We start from the raw sequence: 23,946 nt of genomic DNA, 5'->3' as shown, positions 1-23,946 counted from the left end.
AATAACATTGCGGAGGTGAAGGAGTTGCACTCGGAGCTGATGTGGAAGGACTTTATAGAGCAGATCAGTAAGCTCCTGCACAGCGTGGAGGTGGAGGTCAGCTATTTTGCGGCGGGGATCATCGCTCACCTGGTGTCCCGGGGAGAGGAGACCTGGACTTTGAGCACAAGCCTGCGAGAGAATCTGCTGGAGCAGTTGGTACGTGCAGCAGAACACGGAGACTTCTATCACTGTATGTCCTCTGACCTGGGTTATATGGCGCATAGAACAGGACAATCCATTTTAGCGGTTTGACCTCCATAGCGTAGACTTGTGAGATCTGTGGCACTACAAATCCCAACATTTCCAGCTGTATTGTAGCCAGATTCATAGTCCTGTCTTCTGCTGTCTCTTTGTGGACCTTGGCCTGCGGGCAGATGGCGGACGTCTTTACGTAGACCTAAGCCCTAACACATGATAGATTTATCTGGAAAGGAGTGAGGTCTGTATGGTGTGCAGTTTATTTGGGCAGCAGCACCCCCACTTTAACCTTTGGTATTTGGCTCAGAATAGGCCCGTTATCATTCATATTTGTTTATACCATTGGGGTGCCTAGTCTGGCGCCTGCCATCACGTGGAAGAGCCATCGCCAGCTCCGTTTGAATGAAAATAGGATTTTATACCTTGTGCTGAGTCCTGTGCTCTGAGACCTATGGGAGACATTGGGTATAGAGGGCTCAGCTGGAGTTTGGGCACTTTAAATTTAGCATTAATAGTGTAAACTCCCCCTCTATACCCCACAGCCTGCTGGGATACCTCAGCTATTTTCACACTAAGCTCCAAAGAACAGAACAGTGAGAAACCAAATGAGAGAGGAAACCAGAAGGTTCTCCAACAACCGTAACTGTGCTAATCCAAAACATTAACAAGAGGAACAAGAACGTACAGGGTGGGGACCTAGTGTCCCCATTGGGCAAGTCGAACAAGAACGTAAAGGGTGGGGACCTAGTGTCCCCATTGGGCAAGGAGAGCAAGAATGTAAATGGTGGGGATCTAGTGTCCCCATTGGGCAAGGAGAGCAAGAATGTAAATGGTGGGGATCTAGTGTCCCCATTGGGCAAGGAGAGCAAGAACGTAAAGGGTGGGGATCTAGTGTCCCCATTGGGCAAGGAGAGCAAGAACGTAAAGGGTGGGGATCTAGTGTCCCCATTGGGCAAGGAGAGCAAGAACGTAAAGGGTGGGGATCTAGTGTCCCCATTGGGCCAGGAGAACCAGAACGTAAAGGGTGGGGATCTAGTGTCCCCATTGGGCCAGGAGAACCAGAACGTAAAGGGTGGGGATTTAGTGTCCCCATTGGGCAAGGAGAGCAAGAACGTAAAGGGTGGGGATCTAGTGTCCCCATTGGGCAAGGAGAGCAAGAACGTAAAGGGTGGGGATCTAGTGTCCCCATTGGGCAAGGAGAGCAAGAACGTAAAGGGTGGGGATCTAGTGTCCCCATTGGGCAAGGAGAGCAAGAACGTAAAGGGTGGGGATCTAGTGTGCTCATTGGGCAAGGAGAGCAAGAACGTAAAGGGTGGGGATCTAGTGTCCCCATTGGGCAAGGAGAGCAAGAACGTAAAGGGTGGGGATCTAGTGTGCTCATTGGGCAAGGAGAGCAAGAACGTAAAGGGTGGGGATCTAGTGTGCTCATTGGGCAAGGAGAGCAAGAACGTAAAGGGTGGGCATCTAGTGTGTCCATTGGGCAAGGAGAGCAAGATTTAATTGTGAGTATAAAAATGCCACTTTGTCTTTCATCCATGGGGGAAATGGGATGTCATAAAGCCGAGGTACACCACACCTTAGCGCCAACACTGGCATATCAGGGCGCAAAAATGTGTTTACCAATGGCCAGTTAGCGTCCTGGCACAGCTGTCCAGCTTAGGCCTTGTGCCATGCCACCTAGCCAACATTCACCAATCTGGTAGGATATGGTGACAGACTGTCCTCCAAACCGGCCGCATTACAGGATGAGTCTCCCAAATCCAAAATGCTTGGGACCAGGGGTATTTTGGATATCGGAATATTCCGTATTTTGAAATATTTGCATAAAATAATGAAATATCTTGGGAATGGGACCCCAATATACACACAGAATGTACTTATGTGTTATATACACCTTATACACATAGCCTGCAGGTCATTTTATACTATATTTTTTAATAATTTTGTGCATTGGCTGGGCTGAGGCAGCTCTACTCCGGATACGCCCCCTCAGAGGTCTCTGGCGGCCATCTTTTCCTGGCTAAGTCGCAGATCTTACAGGCGGTGCGGAGCCCGGGGCCCCCTACATACCTCTCCACAGGGTGTGGTCAGTGTATATAGCACTATATCCTATCAGACACTGAGTCTGTGCGGCTAATGATAAGTAGTGCCATTTGTACAGGTGTATTTATTCTGCATTGTATGTGACTTTATGCTAGCGCTGCTATCTGTATTATCAGCCATTTTACTTTCCCTGTGCTTTCTACTTCAGGGTCCATAGGGGGTCCACAGGGTTGACCTTGGGGTATAGCTGGATCTGGATCCATGGGCACCACGCAGTTAAAGCTTTAGCTGCTCCCAGGATGCACTTGGGTCCGTCCTCCTCTATACCCCGCCCCCGGCCACAGCACCTCAGTTTGAGTTGGTGCCCGGCCGGAGTAGGGTCACCTGCGCAGGGGGGCTGCAGGAGCAGCCCCCAAAAGCTTTCTATTTTAAAAAAAAAAAAAAAAAAAAAAGAGCCTGTTTTTATTTTAAAACAGAGGCTCTAGTGTGGCAGCGACGGGCTGTCTATGCAGACGCCCACGCTGCCGCTCTCCTTCCCCGCTGGCGCCGCGACGCCAGTACTGCACTGGGGATCGCGGCGGGAGGCCAGAGTCCGTACTAGCCGGACTCTGGGTCCCTCCCTGGACTGCTGCCGGAGTCGCCGGGGACAAGGTAAGCCGCGAGTCGCCGATTAGCGGCGCCTCGCGGGTTTTGCCTGCAGATGCAGTCCTTTGCCCCCGGTCCTAGGGGACAGACCGGGGGCCGCTAGCGGTGGCGGCGGGCTCCCCCTCTGAGGAGGAATAACCCGTGGGACCACTAGACCACCAGGGATATATGGCAAGCGGGATGCCGGCAAGCCCTGGGGTTAATATGCTAGCCAGGGGAGGAAGCCTTCCCTGTCAGCGGCTCCTCCCCTCAGCTCAGCGCGCCTTTCAGCACGGAGTCTGGCGTCGCTGAGCTGCAGCTACTCGGCCACTCCTCCTCTGAGGTCTCCAGCGTCCATTTTCTCACAGTGGCAGCGCAGATCTTCAGGGAGCACGCGGACCGGTCCCCCTGTGTACCTCTCCCCTGATTAAGGACAGTGTACACAGCACTATAGCCCTCCCAGACACTGAATCTGGGCAGGTTGATTGTAGTGTAAAGGTGCAGTGAGTATATCTTCCTGCATGGTATGTGACTATTGCTAGTGCTGCCTGTCTGTGCTTATTTTCTACTTACTGTCAGCTTATACCTATCCCTTTACTTCTCCTACAAGCCCTACAGGTGTGTGGGGGAGGGGCGTTTCTACTGACCTCACTTATATAGATCACGTATTTGTGAGGTCCGTCACATACAGTTGTGTGCTACTCAGTGCCATATTGTGGGCTGTTGTTCAGCACACCGGTGAGTGCGTTTTACTTCTACCCTGGTGCCAGATATATAATATATTCTGTCATGTCAGACGAGGAGGTTGAGCGCTCAGTGGCTCCGGTGTTGGCCTCCTGCGGACGCTGTTCTGCAGGAGTAGATAGGGAGGATTTGTCACAGGATGGCCTGTGTAGTCGATGCCAGGTGGCTCCTGGCCCATCCAGACCTTCTCTGGCGCAGGAACCACCGTGGGCGATGTTTTCTCAAGTGCTGGTGTCTATTGCGGACCGTCTGTCGGTCCCGACTGCTCTCCCTACTAGGTCGTTGTCCCAGCCGACCATCCCCCATTCCCCGGGTGTCCCGCAGTTATTGCGGAGTCCTCCTGGGTCTCAGTCGGTGGGTCCCTATGCGGGGTTGCCTATGTATATGCAGGCTTCCCCTGTGCCGCAGCAGCCTGTGGTACCTTTTCAGGCCCCTATGGTGACTCCTCCACCCTGGGTGGATGTGCTCTCCAACTCCGTGCAAAATTTGGCTGCCGCTTCCTCGGCTTTTCAGTCAATGTTGCAGACTGACATGCCTTCTAGGATTTCAAAACGCCCACTCATGACACGGGCTGCTCAGGTATCGGACTCAGAGGGTTCCTCAGATGATGGGGAGGTCCCTGATGACACTGACTCGGACGCCTCGGTCCAGGAAATGGATACCAAGTCGTCCATTAATGTGCGAGCACTAGTTAGGGCGGTGCGAGCTATTCTTCTTATAGAGGATGAGGCACCGGTTCCTGTCGAAGTTTCCTAGTTTCAAAAAAAACTAAGGTGGCTTCTGCGGTGTTTCCCCTGTCGGATCAGTTGACTGATCATATGGCGGTAGCTTGGCAGGCGCCCAGTAAGAGATTCCTTCCTCAGAAGCGGTTGGCTTCTAATTACCCCTTCCCTGAGGCACATTGTAAAAAATGGGAAACTCCACCGGCGGTGGATTCCCATGTCACCCGTTTAACTCGGGGCGCCACCTTACCATTACCGTCGATATCCTCGCTGAAGGATCCCACGGACAGGAAAGTTGAGACTTGCTTAAAGTCTATTTACTCCCTCTCTGGGGCGGTGGCCCGACCGTCCATGGCCATCTCCTGGGTGGCCAAGGCCATTGAGGGGTGGGCCAATGCATTGGAAGATACCTTCCCGGACGACGCTCCGGATGTCCAGCGGGCGTTGTTGGGACAAATGAGGGACGCTGCTTCTTACATTGGAGAAGCTTCTTTAGATGCTAGTCTGCTGACCTCGCGGGTATCGGCTGCAGCGGTGTCTGCCCGCCGATCCTTATGGTTGCGGTCCTGGAGAGCGGACTCTGATTCAAAGAAAGGTCTGGAGGCCTTACCTTTCAATGGGGAATTACTATTTGGTCCGGACTTGGACAAAATAGTGGACACCCTGGCTAAATCCAAGTCGGCCTTCCTCCCTTCGGCGGCACTGCCTGCTAAGGTTCGGAGTTCGGCTTTTCGTTCCTTTCGGGTTCAGGGTAAGGCGAAAGGTCAGTCCTTCCCGAGACAGTCTGCGAGTAAGACGGCCTCTAAACCCAAGAAGCAAGCCTGGAGTGCTCGGCGCCCTTCTTCCAAGCAGGAAGATAAACCTGCGGCCTGATGGGACGGGCCTCCCTCTGGGGGACCTCAGAGTGGAAGGCCGACTTCTTCTATTTGCCCAGTGCTGGCACAATACCACCACGGATGCCTGGGTTCGAGAAGTGGTCTCCCAGGGGTACGCCCTGTCTTTTCGGCACAGACCACCCCACCAGTTTTTCTGCACAAGTCCTTCTCAGGACAAGACCAAGGCGTTACAGGTTCAGGAGGCTATAGAGTCCTTGCTGAAAGCAGGGGTCATTGTTCCCGTTCCTCTATCACAACGAGGGACGGGGTATTATTCGTCTCTGTTTCTGGTGCAGAAACCCAATGGTTCTCATCGCCCTATCCTCAACTTGAAGTCTCTGAACAAATTCCTCAGAGTTCCCAAGTTCAGGATGGAAACGTTACGTTCCATCATTCTGGCGATGGAACCGGGGGATTACATGGTGTCCCTGGACATCCAGGACGCCTACCTCCATGTTCCGATAGCATCTTCACACCAGCGGTATCTGAGGTTCGCTATCCTTCAACACCACTATCAGTTCCGGGCGCTACCCTTTGGTCTCTCCACGGCACCGAGGGTGTTCACGAAGATTATGGCGGTCATGGCCGCACATCTTCGGAACCAGAATGTACGGCTGCTGCCGTACCTGGACGACCTCCTGTTGCTGGCGAGCTCCCCGGAGGTACTGCTTCAACATCTCCACCTGACGATCGCTTGCCTGCAAGCACACGGGTGGTTGATAAATTGGAAAAAGTCCTCCCTGATTCCATCACAGCGGATGGTTCATTTGGGAGCCCTGCTGGATTCGCGTCAGCAAAGGATCTTCCTGACTCCGGAGAAGGTCGCTTCCCTACAGCTGCGGATACGCAGTTGCCTGAGCCGTTGCCGCCTGTCGGTCCATTCGGCTATGAGAGTTCTGGGATCCATGGTGTCGACATTCGACATGGTGGAATTTGCCCAGTTCCATTCCCGGCCCCTGCAGGGGCTGATTCTATCAGAATGGAACGGGTTACCTCACCGGATCCGCTCTCAGGTGCTGGTGTTGTCTCCGGACGTTCGGCTATCTTTGGCTTGGTGGCTTCAGACAGCTCATCTGGTCGAGGGGCGCCCATTTTGGATCCCGGACTGGGTCCTGCTCACGACGGATGCCAGTCTCCGGGGTTGGGGGGCAGTGACCTGCTCTTTGTCGCTTCAGGGTCGTTGGTCAGCGGAAGAAGCACTTCTCCCCATCAACATCCTGGAACTGCGGGCAGTATTCAGGGCCCTGCAGTCGTCCGGCCCCGCTCTTCACGGAAGGGCGGTACAGGTGCAGTCCGACAACGCCACCACGGTGGCGTATATCAATCACCAAGGCGGAACTCGCAGTCAGGCAGCGATGTCGGAGGTGTCTCGTATCCTGACTTGGGCGGAGGGTCACATTCCAGCGATCTCGGCGGCCTTCATCCCCGGAGTCCTCAATTGGGAGGCGGACTTCCTCAGCCGTCACGACGTGCATCCCGGGGAATGGTCGCTTCACCCAGAGGTGTTTCAGCTACTCGTGGACAGGTGGGGACTGCCGGAGCTGGACTTGATGGCCTCCCGTCACAATCACAAGTTGCCCGTTTACGGGTCAAGGACAAGAGACGCAGGTGCAAGTCTGGTGGACGCGCTGTCGGTGAAATGGACGTTTCACCTGGCGTATCTGTTTCCTCCGATATCCCTGCTTCCTCGGGTTCTGCGGAAATTCAAGCAGGACGGCGGCATGCTCGTGCTGGTAGCTCCGGCGTGGCCCAGACGTCCTTGGTACTCCGATCTCAGGAGCCTCTCCATCGACGCTCCGTACCTTCTTCCTCAGCGTCGGGACCTGTTGTCTCAGGGGCCCTGCCTTTACCCGGATCTGGGTCGGCTGTCTTTGACGGCGTTGCTCTTAAGACAGCCGTCTTGAGGTCTCGGGGCTTCTCCAGTTCAGTTATTGGTACCATGCTCAGGGCACGCAAGCCTGCTTCAGCACGGATTTATCACAGAGTGTGGCACACTTACTTTCAGTGGTGTGAGTCCAGACATTATGATCCTCAGGTGTTCCGAGTTTCTAGGATCTTGGAATTTCTTCAGTCAGGATTGGATCTCGGCTTACGCCTTGCATCTCTGAAGGTTCATGTGTCCGCCTTGTCCGTGTGGTTTCAACGGCGGATTGCAATACTACCAGACGTTCACACCTTTTTCCAAGGTGTTCTCAGGATCCAGCCTCCCTTTGTGCCTCCTGTGGCTCCTTGGGACTTGGCGGTGGTGCTACGGGTCCTGCAGGGTCCTCCGTTTGAGCCTCTTGAGGCGGTGGAGCTCAAGTGGCTGACATTTAAGACGGTTTTTCTCCTGGCAATTGCTTCGGCCAGGAGGGTGTCTGAATTGGGGGCGCTTTCCTGTCGCCCTCCTTTCCTGATTTTTCACCAGGACAGAGCGGTGCTCCGCACTCGTCCTGAGTTTTTGCCCAAAGTGGTCTCGAAGTTCCATATTAATCAGGAACTTGTTGTGCCAGCTTTTCAGTCCCCTGATCTTTCAGCTGGTGAGACTTCCTTAGATGTGGTCCGGGCGCTTAGAATTTATGTAGACCGGACGGCTTCGGTGAGGAAGTCTGATTCCTTGTTTATCCTCTTTGGTTTTCACAAGAGGGGTTGGCCTGCCAACAAACAAACGTTAGCCCGTTGGCTTCGTTCCGTTATTTGTGAGGCTTATGCACAGGAGGGCTTACCTGTGCCAGCCTCTGTTAAGGCTCATTCCACTCGTTCTGTGTGTCCCTCTTGGGCTGCTAGATGTGGCGCTTCTGCTGTTCAGCTGTGTAAGGCGGCCACTTGGTCTTCAATTCAAACGTTTTTGAGGTTCTATGCGTTTGACACCTTCGCCTCTCAGGATGCATCCTTTGGGCGCCGGGTACTCCTTTCAGCACAGGAGCGTCCCCGCCCTTAGTTGTACTGCTTTGGGACATCCCCAAGGTCAACCCTGTGGACCCCCTATGGACCCTGAAGTAGAAAACAATAGATATGGTAAGAACTTACCTTTGTTATCTCTGTTTCTACGAAGTCCATAGGGTCCACAGGGCGCCCGCCCTGACGCACCTGGCTTCAAATGGGCTGTGTGGCTGGTCACCGGTTTTCCGTCTCCCATTTCTGTGAGTATGGTTTCTTGTGTGTTCCAGTCTTCCTTCTCTCTGTTTAGTCTCCTCCTCCGGCCTTGGCTGCTTACCAACTGAGGTGCTGTGGCCGGGGGCGGGGTATAGAGGAGGACGGACCCAAGTGCATCCTGGGAGCAGCTAAAGCTTTAACTGCGTGGTGCCCATGGATCCAGATCCAGCTATACCCCAAGGTCAACCCTGTGGACCCTATGGACTTCGTAGAAACAGAGATAACAAAGGTAAGTTCTTACCATATCTCTTGTTTTTTCTCACTGAGCCCGTTACAGGGTGTGTATTAAACCTCAGTTTATATTGTGTGTGCTGGGTCACATAGTGTACTCGCTATCCTCTACATTATAAGGGAGGATGAGGTGCAAAACCTGCTGTCCTGTATAAGATGTGCTGCAGGATTAGGGGTGGGAGACATAGTACGGGAGGGGTTATGTGTGAGATGTTCTGCTCCTCCAGGTCCCTCTACTGTATCAGCCGCCGCACATGAGCGCTTAGCTCCAGCTCTGACGGCCATTGCGGGACGTTTGGCAGTCCCTCCTGTGTCTACCCCGCTGGGGATTACACTGCAGCCGATTGTGCCCTCTCAGAGCCAGCTTCAGCCGGCTGCACCCGGACAGGAGTTCCTGAACCTCAGTGGGTGGATACTTTCGCTACTGGGGTGCAGAACCTGAGGGATATGCTGCAGGGGGACGCCTCCCTTAGACCCCACGGTAGGTCGACTAAAAGACCATTGCTGTCACCTCAGTCTACTCAATACGATAACATGACGTCTGATGACGGGGAGCTTCCAAATGCTTCTGACTCCGAGTCCTCTGCACGAGAGGTGGAGCCTAAGTCAAAAATGTATATTCCTGGTCTGATACAGGCAGTCAGTACGGCCTTGGTCATAGAGGGGGACGAACCTCCAGCCCCTAACTCCAAATATGCCTATTTCTACTCCAGGGTCCTTAGGGATCCACAGGGATACCTTAGGGTATAGGCTTGGCTCCATCATGGGCACCACACAGTTAAACTCTTCATCCCAGGATGCACCAGGCCTCTCCTATACCCTGCCCCCAAGCACCTCAGTTTCAGTAGGTGCCCGGCCGGAGCTGGGTTACCGCACAGGGGGGCTGAACAGGGGGGTTACCGCACAGCCCCTGAAGATCTTCAAGAGCAGTAACATGGACAGTCCAGCGGACGTCCATGTTACTGCTCCGACACCCACGCCGGCGCTGACCACCGGTAGCGATGCGGGGAACTCTGCGGGCTCTGGGGGGGTTCCAGCTAGCGGAACCCCCAGGGGTCTTGGACTGCGGCCGGACTTACGGGGGACATCACAAGGTAAGCAGCGGGCATCTGCGGTAGGCGCCCGCTGTTACGCAGTCCGGCGTTCCCAGGGCTGGGGGCTCCCTGGGGACGGCAGTATAGTGGAGTCAGACACTGAGCCTGTGCTCACACTAAACCACCAGGGATGCTTTGCTGGAGCGTTATGGATGCGCTCCAGCATCCCGGGGGTTAATAGCCTGCCAGGGGAGGACGCCTTCCCTGTTCAGTACAGGAGGCTCCTCCCCTCACTGCTCTCAGGCGCCTTACTCTGAGGTTTTGGCGGGCTGAGGCAGTGATCTCCGGCCCGTCTCCCTTCATCCTTCGGCGGCCATCTTGGAGAACGCTGTGGATGCAGGGGACGGAGCCTGGGTGCCCCTTACATACCGCTCCTCTAAGGTCAGAGTATGTAGCTCTACCGCTACCGGGCTGCTGCTCAGTGTAGGGGATAGTACAGACATCTCTGCATTGTATGTGACCTTTATGCTAGTGCTGTGTGTCTGATACTTCTCTCTGTCAGCCATTTTACTATCCCTATTTCTGCTTCAGGGTCCATAGGGTATCCACAGGATACCTTGGGGTATAGGTGATGACGTCAGGCATCGGGCACCATAGAGTTAAGTTTTCAGCCTCCCAGGATGCATCATGGTCCCTCTCCTATACCCCGAGCCAAGGCATCCCAGTTTCATTGGTGCCCGGCTCGGAGTCGGAGCACATGTTTAGAGGGGGCTAAGAATAGCCCCTGAAGTTTTCTACAAGGCAGCTGTGGCTGCACATCTGGGAGTACAGCATGGACAGTCACTGCTGACGTCCATGCCATCTCCCCTACACCCCGCCCGTACCAGAACGCCGGTACTGATCCGGGGATGCTGGTAAGTATCTGGGGTCACGGCTAGCGGTGACCCCAGATGCTTCGGACCATGGCCGGATGCAAGGGGGCAGCAGGTAAGCAGCGGGGTCCCGCGGTGGGTCCCTGCTGAGAACATGGTCCGGAGTCCCCAGGCAGGGGGTTCCCTGGGGACTGGCTGCAGCGTGGAGCCAGGTACTAACCTGCGCTTCCACTATACCCCTGGGACAGCGGGCCGCAGCTGAGACGTCCCGGGGGTTAATTGCATGCCAGGGGAGCGCGCCTTCCCTGTACACAGCCGGCGCCTCCCCCGCTGCACACAGCCCTCTCTGTGCTGCCGATTGGTCCTGTGGCAGCGCTCCTCCCCTAGGCCGGCCTCCTCTCTGCTCCTCGGTGGCCATCTTTGCAAAGCATGGTGAACGCTGCTGGAAGCTGCTGATCGGTGGCATCGCGGTCTGGGTCCCCCAGTATACCTCTCCTCCGTTGGCTTAAGGTCAGTGTATGCAGCGCTGTGTCCTACCAGGCTCTGTGTAGTTGGGAATCAGCGCTGTTAGTGCAGGGATTAATTTCTTCTGCATTGTATGTGACTTCTGCTGGCGTCTGCTGCCTGTACTTTCACTTTCTGCTGTCAGCCATCTCACTGTCCCTGCTCTTCCTCTGCTAAAGCCCCTGCTGTGCGGTGATTGCAGGGCGGTTCTCCCACTATACTAACGAGTATCAGTGAGAGGGGTCACATACTTACCATCATGTCTGAGAGTGATTTTCCTCTCCAGCTTCTGTGTACTACGTGCAATGTACCAATAGCGGAGGGGGAGGGTAACGCAGAGGGGATATGTCGGCATTATTTATTGGCGCGACCAATTACTGTCACGGCTCCGGTACAGGAACCGCACAGGGCTTGTTTCGCTAAGGCGCTTACAACCTTAGTGGGCCAGTTAGCTCCGCCACCTGCGTTTACCCAGATGGGATTGTCCCAGCAGTCAGTGGTGTTGTAACCCATGCAGGGGTTCCCGAGACAACTGATGGTACCCCACAGTCTCCCTATTTCCCCTCTCCAGGTCTCTCAGGAGCCTACGTGGGGTTAATTCTCTGACAACTTCAGTACAGCATTTGTCGGACGTGTTACAAGGGGAGTCTGTGTTGCGGCCACATAAGCGGCCAGTGGCGTCTGTCTGCTCCTTATGAGGATGACGACGTGACGACCGATGATGGGGAGATTCTGGATCTTTCGGACCAGGAACCTCTCCGTACTAAAGAGTCGGATTCTAAGTCTAAGGTTTATATACCTGGCCTTATTCGGGCAGTCCGCACGGCTTTAGTTATTGAGGATGATGAACCTCCGGTATCAATATACATGGAGCGCTGGGCTGATAGTTTGGAGGCGTCTTTGGATTCCGACTATTCGACCGAACAGACCGAGTTGATAGGCAATCTCTGGGATTCGGCCACTTACATTAATGAAGCGGCTTTAGATATCAGTACCCTGACTTCTCGGATTTCTTCGGCAGCTGTGGCGGCTCGTCGCACCTTATGGTTGCGATCTTGGAAGGCGGACGCTGATTCCAAAAAGGGCTTGTAAGCTTTGCCTTTTAATGGAGAAGTCCTATTTGGTCCGGATCTGGACAAAATTGTAGCCACGCTGGCGGCAGCCAAATCGGCATGTCTCCCGTCTGCTGCAGTTCCTTCCAGTTCAGGTACATCGTCCTTTCGGCCTTATAGGGCCCAGGGTAGGCCTAAAGCGCAGTCCTTTCCCCGACAGGCTGGCCCCAAGAAATCGGCCAAGCCCCGGAAGCAGGCCTGGAGTACCGGACGTCCGGCCCCTAAGTCCGATGACAAACCTGCGGCCTGACGGTCCGGGCCTCCCTTTGGGGGATCCCAAAGTGGGAGGCCACCTGCTACGGTTTGCCCAGTGTTGGTCGGTAACCACGACAGACAGTTGGGTTCACGAGGTGGTTTCTCACGGGTATGCCCTCTCCTTTAGGCACAGACCCCCATCCCGATTCTTCACCACGGGTCTTCCATCAGACCGGAACAAAGCCACGGAACTGCGGAAGGTTTTGCACACTATGCTCCAGGCTGGAGTTATAGTGCCTATTCCTTTCTCCCAGGGGAGCCAGGGTTTCTATTCCAATCTGTTTTTGGTGCAGAAACCCAATGGTTCGTACCGTCCGATCCTCAACCTCAAAGCACTCAACAAGTCCTTGCGGGTGCCGAGGTTTCAGATGGAGACCCTACGGTCCTTCATTCTGGCGCTGGAACCTGGGGACTACATGGTGTCATTGGACATACAGGACGCTTACCTGCATGTCCCTATTCTTTCGCGCCCTCAACAGTTCCTCAGGTTTGCAATCCGCAACGATCACTTCCAGTGCCGGGCGTTACCTTTTGGTCTGGCGACAGCACCACGTGTGTTCACCAAGGTTATGGCGGTCATGGCGGCTTCCCTGCGGTAGCAGGGAGTCCGCATTTTGCCGTACCTAGACGACCTTCTGTTGGTAGCAGGATCTCCGGAGCTCCTTCTACACCATTTGGATCTGACGATTGCAGTACTGCAACGGCACGGCTGGTTGATAAACTTGCAAAAGTCCACCCTGATCCCGTCTCAGAGGATTCTGCACCTCGGAGCCTTGTTGGACTCCAGTCAGCAGAGGATCTTTGTGACGGGGGAAAAGATCTCTGCCTTGCAGTTGAGGATGCGCAGTTGTCTGCAGAGTCGCAGTGTCTCTCTTCACTCGGCAATGAGGTTACTGGGCTCCATGGTGTCCGTATTCGACATGGTGGAATATGCCCAGTTTCACTCCAGACCTCTGCAGCAATTGATCCTGTCCAAACTGAATGGACTGCCTCAGAGTCTCAATTTCCAGACGATGGGGCTCACTCCGGAGGTTCGCCTGTCCCTTGCCTGGTGGTTGCAGACGACCCATCTCAACAAGGGTCGTCCATTTTGGGTGGCGAACTGGGTCCTATTGACAACGGATGGGGAGCGGTCTCTGGTCCACAATTGTTCCAGGGCAGATGGACTCAGGCGGAAAAGGAGCTTCCGATAAACATCTTGGAACTCCGCCCCGTTTTCAGTGCTCTCCAGCAGGCCCATCGGGTTCTCCAGGGTCATCCCGTGTAGGTCCAGTCGGACAACGCCACCACCGTGGCGTACATAAATCGGCAAGGAGGAACCCGAAGTCGGGCGGCACTCGTAGAGGTGTCCCGCATCCTGATCTGGGCGGAGCGCAATTTCCCGGCCATATCCCGGGAGTCCTCAACTGGGAGGCCGACTTTCTCAGTCGCCAGGACGTTCATCCTGGGGAATGGTCTCTGCACCAGGACGTCTTTCAACTTCTGGTGGACAGGTGGGGTCTTCCAGAGATCGACCTCATGGCGTCACGGCACAACAACAAGTTGCCGGTGTACGGGTCTCGCACAAGAGACGAAAAGGCGTCTCTGGTGGATGCTCTGTCCGTCCAGTGGACGTTACGGTTTGCTTATCTCTTTCCTCCGTTTTCCCTTCTTCCACGGGTAATCCGGAAATTCAAACAGGAAGGAGGGACGCTCCTGTTGATAGCTCCCGCGTGGCCCAGACGGCACTGGTTCTCAGACCTTCAGGGTCTGTCCGTGGACATTCCTCTGCGGTTGCCGCTACGACCGGACCTACTTTCACAGGGTCCTTGTCTTCACCCGGACCTGACTCTGCTGTCTTTGACGGCGTGGCTGTTGAGACGGCCATGTTAAGGTCCAGGGGGTTTTCCAGCTCTGTAGTACGCACTATGCTGAGAGCTCGGAAACCGTCTTCTGCAAGAATATACCATCGTGTGTGGCATACGTTCTTCCAGCGGTGTCGACCGAGAGGTTATGCACCTCGGGAGTTCCGTCTGTATAGAGTGCTAGCCTTCCTGCAAGCGGGACTAGACCATGGGCTTCGCCTTGCGTCTCTGAAGGTGCAGGTGTCTGCCCTGTCCGTCTGGTTCCATCGTAGGATTGCTACAATCCCTGATGTGCGCACCTTTATGCAAGGTGTTCTTCGAATTCAACCGCCATTTGTTCCACCGGTGGCGCCTTGGGATTTAGCTGTGGTCCTGAGGGCTCTCCAGGGACCGCCGTTTGAACCACTGGGCTCAGTGGATCTTAAATTGCTGACAGCTAAAACCATTTTCCTTCTGGCCATCGCTTCAGCCAGACGTGTTTCTGATTTAGGGGCTCTCTCTTGTAGACCCCCTTTCTTGATTTTTCATGGGAACAGGGCGGTGCTGCGCACTCGTCCTGATTTTCTTCCCAAAGTTGTTTCCCGTTTTCATATAAACGAGGAAATAGTTGTGCCAGCCTTTAACTCACCTGACCTGTCAGTGGGTGAGGCCACTGCGGACGTGCGGGCCTTAAGGATTTATGTTGACCGCACTTCTTCGTTTAGGAAGTCGGACGCCTTGTTTGCCCTCTATGGCTTCTGTAAAAAGGGTTGGCCTGCTTCAAAGCAAACTTTGGCAGCTTGGATCCGTATGGCAATTTCAGAAGCTTATCTTCATGAAGGCCTTCCGGTTCCATACTCTGTGAGGGCTCATTCCACTAGGTCTGTGGGTCCTTCGTGGGCAGCTCGACGTGGTGCCTCTGCAGTCCAGATCTGCAAGGCTGCCACGTGGTCCTCTGTCCATACCTTTGTGAGGTATTACGCGTTTGACACCTTTGCCTCTCAGGATGCTTCCTTCAGGCGGCCGATTCTCCTTTCAGCACAGGAGCGTCCCCACCCTTGAAGGATACTGCTTTGGGACATCCCCAAGGTATCCTGTGGATACCCTATGGACCCTGAAGTAGAAAATATGATATGGTAAGAACTTACCTTTGTTATCTCTATTTCTACGAAGTCCATAGGGTTCCACAGGACTCCCGCCCTGTCGTACCTGTGCTGCAGATGGGCTTTACTCTGGTCACCGGTTTTTCCGTCTCCCTCTGGTGAGAATGTGATTCTTGTGTGTGTCCAGATCTTTTCTCTCTCTCTTCATTCTCCTCCTCCGGCCTATGGCTTGGTACGTAACGGAGATGCCTTGGCTCGGGGGCAGGGTATAGGAGGGGGACCCTAGTGCATACTGGGAGGCTGAAAACTTAACTCTATGGTGCCCGATGCCTGACGTCATCACCTATACCCCAAGGTATCCTGTGGAACCCTATGGACTTCGTAGAAATAGAAATAACAAAGGTAAGTTCTCATATTTTCTTCTTCTTCCTACTCAGCCCTCTCGGTGCCAGTACTGTCAGGGTGGCAGAAGTCACATACCACCAGTGAGGATTCTGTGTCTATGGGTGCACCTCTGATATTTTCCTGCTCCAGATGTAAAGCGGGTGTGGGGGAGGGGGCTGTACTTCAGGATGGGTTATGTGCTGCATGTTTGCCCATTCCTGGTACCTCTGCTGTACCCAGCACCTCCCAGGAACCACCTTGGGCTTGTTTTGCGCAGGCCGTGAATGTCCTTGTAAATAGATTGACAGTCCCTCCTGCGTTTCCCCAATTGGGGTTCGCATAACATGCGGTAGTCCCGTCTCCAGTACTAGGGGTTCCGGGGCCGACGGTAATGGTGCAGTGCCCCCCACAACAGGTTCTTGCTCCGGCAGACCCTGTTTGGTCTAATTCTGTGTCAGCTACGGCACAGAATGCGGCTGAACAGGATTCATCTAGACCTGCTAAGAGGCCATTATTGTCATTTCCATCCACACAATATGATGATGACGGAACGTCTGATGAGGGTGAAATTCTAGATTTGTCTGACACTCCTCAAACAGTGGCGGAGGTTAAATCTAGTATATATATTCCAGGTCTCATACGGGTGGTCCGTGCGGCCATGGTGATTACTGACGACAACCTACCTGCAGCGCCTTCCGATGCTTATCTTAAAGAGGTTAAAGGAGCTGCAGCAGTGTTTCCTCTATCTGGTCAGCTAGTAGATCACCTAGAGGAGGTGTGGAAATCTCCGGGAAAAAGATTTCAGCCTCACAAGCGCGTGGCCTGGGCATACCCACTTGCGGAGGATTATTATTTCACTAAATGGGAGTCTCCGCCTTAGGTGGACTCAGGTGAAGGTCTTAGTAAAAAGTGCGACTTTACCGATGCCGTCCATGTCTTCTCTGACTGATCCTACAGACCGTAAGTAACCGGCCAGCACTCCTTCCAGGGCCGATGGTCCCCAGTGGAGGCTGTGCTACCAAGCAATATCCTGGAACTTCGAGCCATCTACATAGCTCTCTCTCTGGTTCAGAATATGCTGATAAACAGGCCAGTACAAGTACAGTCCGACAACGCCACGACTGTGGCCTACCTCAATCGCAAAGGGGGTACTTGAAGTCAGTCGGCAATGACGGAAGTGTCCTGCATTCTCACATGGGCCGAACACAATCTTCCAGCCATCTTCGCAGTGTTCATCCCGGGGATTCACAATTAGGAAGCGGATTTACAACGTGCATGAAGGAGAATGTTCTCTACGTCCAGAAGTCTTTCAGCTTCTGGTGGACAAATGGGTTCTTCCAGAAGTTGATCTCATGGCCCCAAGACACAACCACAAACTTCCAGTTTATGGAGCCAGAACAAAGAGGCCTTCGTAGATTCCTTGTCGGTAAAATGGACCTTCCAGTTGGCATATCTCTTCCCTCCAATATCCCTGCTTCATAGAGTGCTTCGGAAGTTCAGACAGGAGGGAGGCACAGTCCTGTTCATAGCTCCAACTTGGCCCAGACATCTACGAGTAGACATGTTGTCTCGGGGTCCATGTCTGCATCCGGACCTGGTCCTTCTGTCTTTAACGGCGTGGCTGTTGAGACATCCCTCCTAACATCTAAGGGTTTCTCCAGCTCTGTGGTCCAGACCATGCTCAGAGCACGTAAACCGGCCTCAGTCAGGATTTACCACAGATCGGTGGATGTGAAATGGCTATAGCATTTGCCCGTAGGGTGTCTGATTTAGGGGCTCTTTCCTGTCGCTCCTCCCTTTTAATATTTCATCAGGACAGGGCTGTTCTTCGAACACATCCAGGTTTCCTCCCAAAGATGGTTTCTCGCTTCCACCTGAATGAGGAAATTGTGGTTCTGGCCTTTAATTCACCAGACCTCTTGGCAGGTGAGGCCTCTTTGGATGTGGTTCGTGCTGTGGAGATCTACGTGGACCATACTACTTCCATCAGGAAATCAGACTCCCTCTTCGTCCTATATGTATTCCACAAGAAGGGATGGCCAGCTAACAAGCAGACTCTGACAAGATAGATTTGCATGAGTATCTCACAGGCTTACACGCAGACTGGCCTTCCTGTTCCGGCTTAAGTATCTGCTCATTCTACTCGCTCTGTGGGTCCCTCGTGGGCAGCCCGGTGTGGCGCCTCAACTGAACAGCTATGCAAGGTGGCCACCTGGTCTTCTGTCCACACCTTTCTTAGGTTTTATGCCTATGATACATTTGCCTCTCAGGATGTTTCCTTCGGGCGTAGGGTTCTCCTATCGGCTCAGGAGCATTCCCGCCCTTGAACAACTGCTTTGGGACATCCCCAAAGTCTCCCTGTGGAGCCCTATGGACCCTGAAGAAGAAAAGGAGAGTTATGGTAAAAGTTACCTTGGTTTCTTCGAAGTCCATTGGGTTCACAGGGCACCCGCCCTGACGCACCTGACTTCTATGGGTTTCTTGTCCTGGTCACTTGTTTCCTTCTCTGTGCGAGAATGTGATTCCTCAGTGTTACCAGTCTTCCTTCTCTCCTGTCCTGCTCCTGCCTTGGGCTTGTTAACAAAACTGAAGTGCCCACGGGCTGTGGGCGGGGTATAGGGGGAAGGACTGGAGCATCGTGGGATTGAAAAGCTTTGCTGTTGGTGTCAGGTCCTCCAGGTCCCACCTACACCCCCAATGTCTCCCTGTGGACCCTATGGACTTCAAAGAAAGCGTTAACGAAGGTAAGTTTTACCATAACTCTCCTTTTTTGCTTCACTAATGTGACAAAATGACATTGCCCAGGTACGGTGGCCCCTTGGATTGGCATAGGGGTATTTACAGCTAAACTATTTCTATTTCATACACTTTCCATTCTGAGTTGTAGGAATAGTGGATGTAGATCTCTGTGACGTTCTCATGGAATGGCCTCGCTCACGGGTGTCTCTCTCCTGCTTGTTTGCAGCATTCTGCCATACTCAGCTGGCCGACGCCGGAGTGCGAGATGGTGGCCTACAGGTGAGAACCAGCCGTCGGAAATTGCCGGACAAGGTTTAGTTACACCATTGTTTGCCAGATCCATTTTCTTTAATCCAAGTGAATATATTCATGGGGAACGAAATCTTCTGCACGGCTGTACATAGATCGGGTATCTGTCTGCGTATTAACGGTGCCTCCGGCGCTGCGCAAAGGGGGTCTCATTAATGTCAGGAGAAACTGCAGCTAGAATGTGAATTTTGGATTGTGGACTAGAGACCGCGCTGACCGATTTAGCCGAGGGGCTCATTCTAGGGTAATATCTAATATAAATGTACATAACCGGAATATAACATGAAGTGATGGCTATAGTGATATAACAGCTTTTATTCAGAGGTGGACGTAAGGCGTCGTCTTACGCAGCATGACTGCGCCATTATGCTAATGCTGCCGCCAATGGAATTCATACAGAGACGTAACTCTAATCCACCGCTTTGCATAATAAGTCGCAGTCTGTCTAATGTCTGATGGTGCAAGCACTGTGCTTGCTTTGAACGTCCATCGAAACATGGCCACCGGTGGCAGCACAACTGCGAAAAGTCGCAGTCACTGACCGCAACACGCCCACGTCTAGCTAGCCACTTCCCTCTTACCCCCTAAGATTGCGCACTGACATTGTCTCTCTCTCTCTCTGCGTCCAAATTCGTTCTGCGTTTCCCTGGCGATAACCATCGGGACGCATGCGCAGTGAGACTGAAAACATTTGGCGCTTGCAACTGAAATCGATACTGCGTCCACCTCTGCGTCCGGGGCCTTAGATCCAGGTTAGAAGTCTGGAAGAGGATTACAGAGATGGTGACTCTATATAATACTATTGTGCAGTCATTTCATCCACCCCCATATTACAGTCATTACCCATCAGGTAACCGATACACCTGTAATGTAAGAAGGAGCGCTACAGCTTCACAGTCGGTGACCGTTATGAAGGCAGCTGCTGTCTGGTTGCCATGGGTAACAGCCATGTTGTTGTGCACTGGTTTTCCTAGCAGTTCCCGCTATATGTATGATCCAGTGAACGCGCAGGTGTCAGCTCCTCTGTGCCTCTGTGAGTGAGGCTGGATTGTTGCTCGGAGATATCTCATCCTGCACTTCTCTCCCTTTCAGGTCTTTTAACCCTTTCTTCCCGCTGCTGTCTTGCTTCGGCACGCCGGGGGTGCAGTTGTGGGCAGTTTGGGCCATGCAGCACGTGTGCAGCAAAAACCGTACGTAGTCGAAGTTGAATGTCTTTGCCGTGTATAATAAGCCTGCGCAGTCAGTAACGTTATCACATCTCTCTCGCCAGCGGTGCGGTACTGTAGCATGCTGATTGACGAGGGAGGCTTGGGGAAACTTCACCGGATCAGAGACCATCCAAGTGCCAACCCAGACGTCCTCCGTATGACCGTCGCCATCCTAGACAACCTTGACCGGCACCTTACACGGCACGGCACCTCTCTGTGCCCAGGGCCGCCAACCAGCAAACAGGTCTAGAGTCTTCCTCTCCAGACCCGCCTAGTGCCATGTGTGGACTGAAGCCTAGAGCACTGCGTGAGGGACATTGGGTACAAGGAACTTTTCTAATGAAAGCGGATTCAGTGTTACCATGCGGCTGCGCTCCTGTCGTTCATTTCGTGCATGGGGTTTTTGGTTGGTTGTTTTTGTTTTTTTGTTTTAAGATCGAGAACGATGTGTTCACCTTACATTTTATTTCCAAATCACCGGACGTTTCCTACTACCGCCCCTCATTGTCCCCTGCACACCCCTAGTCCCTGGAGTTTATTCCTCAGAGGTTTGTGCAGCAGTAATGTATCATGGATGGAGCTGCCCATTGTCACCTGCACACAGCCCCCGGTGCATTTTAATAGGTTCTTTATATCTAATATGTCAGCAACATGATCCCGAGGCCTAGGACGGATGCAGGAATCATAGAGCAGACTGAGGATATTACATGCCCTGGACACAGCAGATCACAAGCTGCCCGTAATCAGTGATACTTACTAGAACCTCATCACACAGCATGTCGGCCTCTCTAGCATTGAATTAGGTTATACGGCTGGATCTCCTGTCAGTGTATAATGACATAAATTAACCTGTTGTAAAATTGTAGAGAAAAAAGTGTTGAAAGTGTATATATGTTGAGTACTGTAAGTTTTAATTATTTGGAGATTTAATTGGCAAGTTATATTAACAATGATGTTTCCTATTTAACTGTATAAGTTATTTACATTATTATTTTATAGATTGTTTATGATGAGGAAACTAAATTTTGTGTTTAGAAGACCCAATCCATTTCCCCTGGAAGATCCACTTTCCATGTTGTATCGTTCCCAGCTAGTAAGTGCGCACAAGGCGCGGACTTACGTCTGTATCTCTGCTGGTGACAGCACCGTGACGCCTCTGTATGGCAGGGAAGACTGATCACTGGCTAGTTACAGAGGTGTGACGGGGTCTTCTCCAGCTGTGACATCTATACTGGTGACAGCACCGTGACGCCTCTGTATGGCAGGGAAGACTGATCACTGGCTAGTTACAGAGGTGTGACAGGGTCTTCTCCAGCTGTGACATCTATACTGGTGACAGCACCGTGGCCTCTTTATGGCAGGGAAGACTGATCACTGGCTAGTTACAGAGGTGTGACGGGGTCTTCTCCAGCGGTGACATCTATACTGGTGACAGCACCGTGACGCCTCTGTATGGCAGGGAAGACTGATCACTGGCTAGTTACAGAGGTGTGACAGGGTCTTCTCCAGCTGTGACATCTATACTGGTGACAGCACCGTGGCCTCTTTATGGCAGGGAAGACTGATCACTGGCTAGTTACAGAGGTGTGACAGGGTCTTCTCCAGCTGTGACATCTATACTGGTGACAGCACCGTGGCCTCTTTATGGCAGGGAAGACTGATCACTGGCTAGTTACAGAGGTGTGACGGGGTCTTCTCCAGCGGTGACATCTATACTGGTGACAGCACCGTGACGCCTCTGTATGGCAGGGAAGACTGATCACTGGCTAGTTACAGAGGTGTGATGGGGTCTTCTCCAGCTGTGACATCTATACTGGTGACAGCACCGTGACGCCTCTGTATGGCAGGGAAGACTGAACACTGGCTAGTTACAGAGGTGTGACAGGGTCTTCTCCAGCTGTGACATCTATACTGGTGACAGCACCGTGGCCTCTTTATGGCAGGGAAGACTGATCACTGGCTAGTTACAGAGGTGTGACGGGGTCTTCTCCAGCTGTGACAGCACCATGACGCCTCTGTATGGCAGGGAAAACTGATCACTGGCTAGTTACAGAGGTGTGACGGGGTCTTCTCCAGCTGTGACATCTATACTGGTGACAGCACCGTGACGCCTCTGTATGGCAGGGAAGACTGATCACGGTCTCGTTACAGAGGTGTGACCGGGTCTTCTCCAGCTGTGACATCTATACTGGTGACAGCACCGTGACGCCTCTGTATGGCAGGGAAGACTGAACACTGGCTAGTTACAGAGGTGTGACAGGGTCTTCTCCAGCTGTGACATCTATACTGGTGACAGCACCGTGGCCTCTTTATGGCAGGGAAGACTGATCACTGGCTAGTTACAGAGGTGTGACGGGGTCTTCTCCAGCTGTGACAGCACCATGACGCCTCTGTATGGCAGGGAAAACTGATCACTGGCTAGTTACAGAGGTGTGATGGGTTCTTCTCCAGCTGTGACATCTATACTGGTGACAGCACCGTGACGCCTCTGTATGGCAGGAAAGACTGATCACTGGCTAGTTACAGAGGTGTGACGGGGTCTTCTCCAGCGGTGACATCTATAAAGAATGATCACTGGCTAGTTACAGAGGTGTGACCAGGTCTTCTCCAGCTGAGACATCTATACTGGTGACAGCACCGTGACGCCTCTGTATGGCAGGGAAGACTGATCACGGTCTCGTTACAGAGGTGTGACGGGGTCTTCTCCAGCTGTGACATCTATACTGGTGACAGCACCGTGCCGCCTCTATATGGCAAGAAAGACTGATCACTGGCTAGTTATAGAGGTGTGATTGTGTCTTCTCCAGCTGTGACCGCACCGTGACTCCTCTGTATGGCAGGGAAGACTGATCCACGGTCTTGTTACAGAGGTGTGACGGGGTCTTCTCCAGCGGTGACATGCTGCATCTTGCGGCCATTACAGTTTCCATACAAGCCTTCAAATAGTGTTTAATTAGCCATACACACATTTAGCTTTGTTTTAGCTGAATCGCCATCTTGCTGTGTAGGGACCAACATACAATGCCAGTGGGCTACAGGTTCCATGCAGCAGACAATGGTCTCTTTACTTTGGGGGCAGCAATGGGTCCAGGCTGGAACACTTTAGCAGTAGACTACACCAGACTCCATTCTGTTCATTATACACGGGGTACAATCTTCTGTGCAAATGGGTTGAGAACATTATATTTTTTTAACAAACTTACCCCTACTCATGTTACAGTATAAATTGCTTCTGCAGGGATCACACCTCAGTATTACGCAGAGTAACAACTTTCTGTGTGCGCACCCTACACTGTGCGTTTGCGCAATATACGCTCTTGAACAAAACAATAAATCTGCTGAGACTCCCTGAGTTTATCTTGTGTGTATTTGTCTTATGTTAGTAGTAACTATAGGGCTTTGTACCCATTACCACGATGGGAACAGTGAGTCCTGCACCAGTGTAACAATCCCGCATCACCTAACACCCCCTGCACCAGTGTAACATAATCCCGCATCTCCCGACACCCCCTGCACCAGTGTAACATAATCCCGCATCTCCCAACACCCCCTGCACCAGTGTAACATAATCCCGCATCTCCCGACACCCCCTGCACCAGTGTAACATAATCCCGCATCTCCCAACACCCCCTGCACCAGTGTAACATAATCCTGCATCTCCCAACACCAGTGTAACATAATCCCGCATCTCCCGACACCCCCTGCACCAGTGTAACATAATCCCGCATCTCCCAACACCCCCTGCACCAGTGTAACATAATCCCGCATCTCCCAACACCCCCTGCACCGGTGTAACATAATCCCGCATCTCCCAACACCCCCTGCACCGGTGTAACATAATCCCGCATCTCCCAACACCCCCTGCCACCAGTGTAACATAATCCCGCATCTCCCAACACCCCCTGCCACCAGTGTAACATAATCCCGCATCTCCCAACGCCAGTGTAACATAATCCTGCATCTCCCGACACCCCCTGCACCAGTGTAAC

At 52.9% G+C, this 23,946-nt stretch overlaps 1 protein-coding gene across 1 annotated transcript; it reads left to right on the top strand.

The window, feature by feature from the left end:
• On the top strand, positions 1-23,302 carry LOC148474507 (protein zyg-11 homolog; the record flags this gene model as incomplete). The annotated part of the gene is made up of 4 exons (XM_088458512.1): positions 1-198; positions 18,667-18,719; positions 19,842-19,939; positions 20,020-23,302. Coding segments are annotated over 4 exons (537 nt in total), but the record flags the coding sequence as incomplete, so codon positions are not given.
• Positions 23,303-23,946: the final 644 nt, after the last annotated feature.

This window comes from Taudactylus pleione, unplaced genomic scaffold (genome assembly GCF_031769625.1).
Source record: "Taudactylus pleione unplaced genomic scaffold, aTauple2 ptg000840l, whole genome shotgun sequence".
Classification (NCBI taxonomy): Eukaryota; Metazoa; Chordata; class Amphibia; order Anura; family Myobatrachidae; genus Taudactylus; species Taudactylus pleione.
Note: the sequence above shows the minus strand (reverse complement) of the source record. Positions and strands in the feature narration are given on the sequence as shown.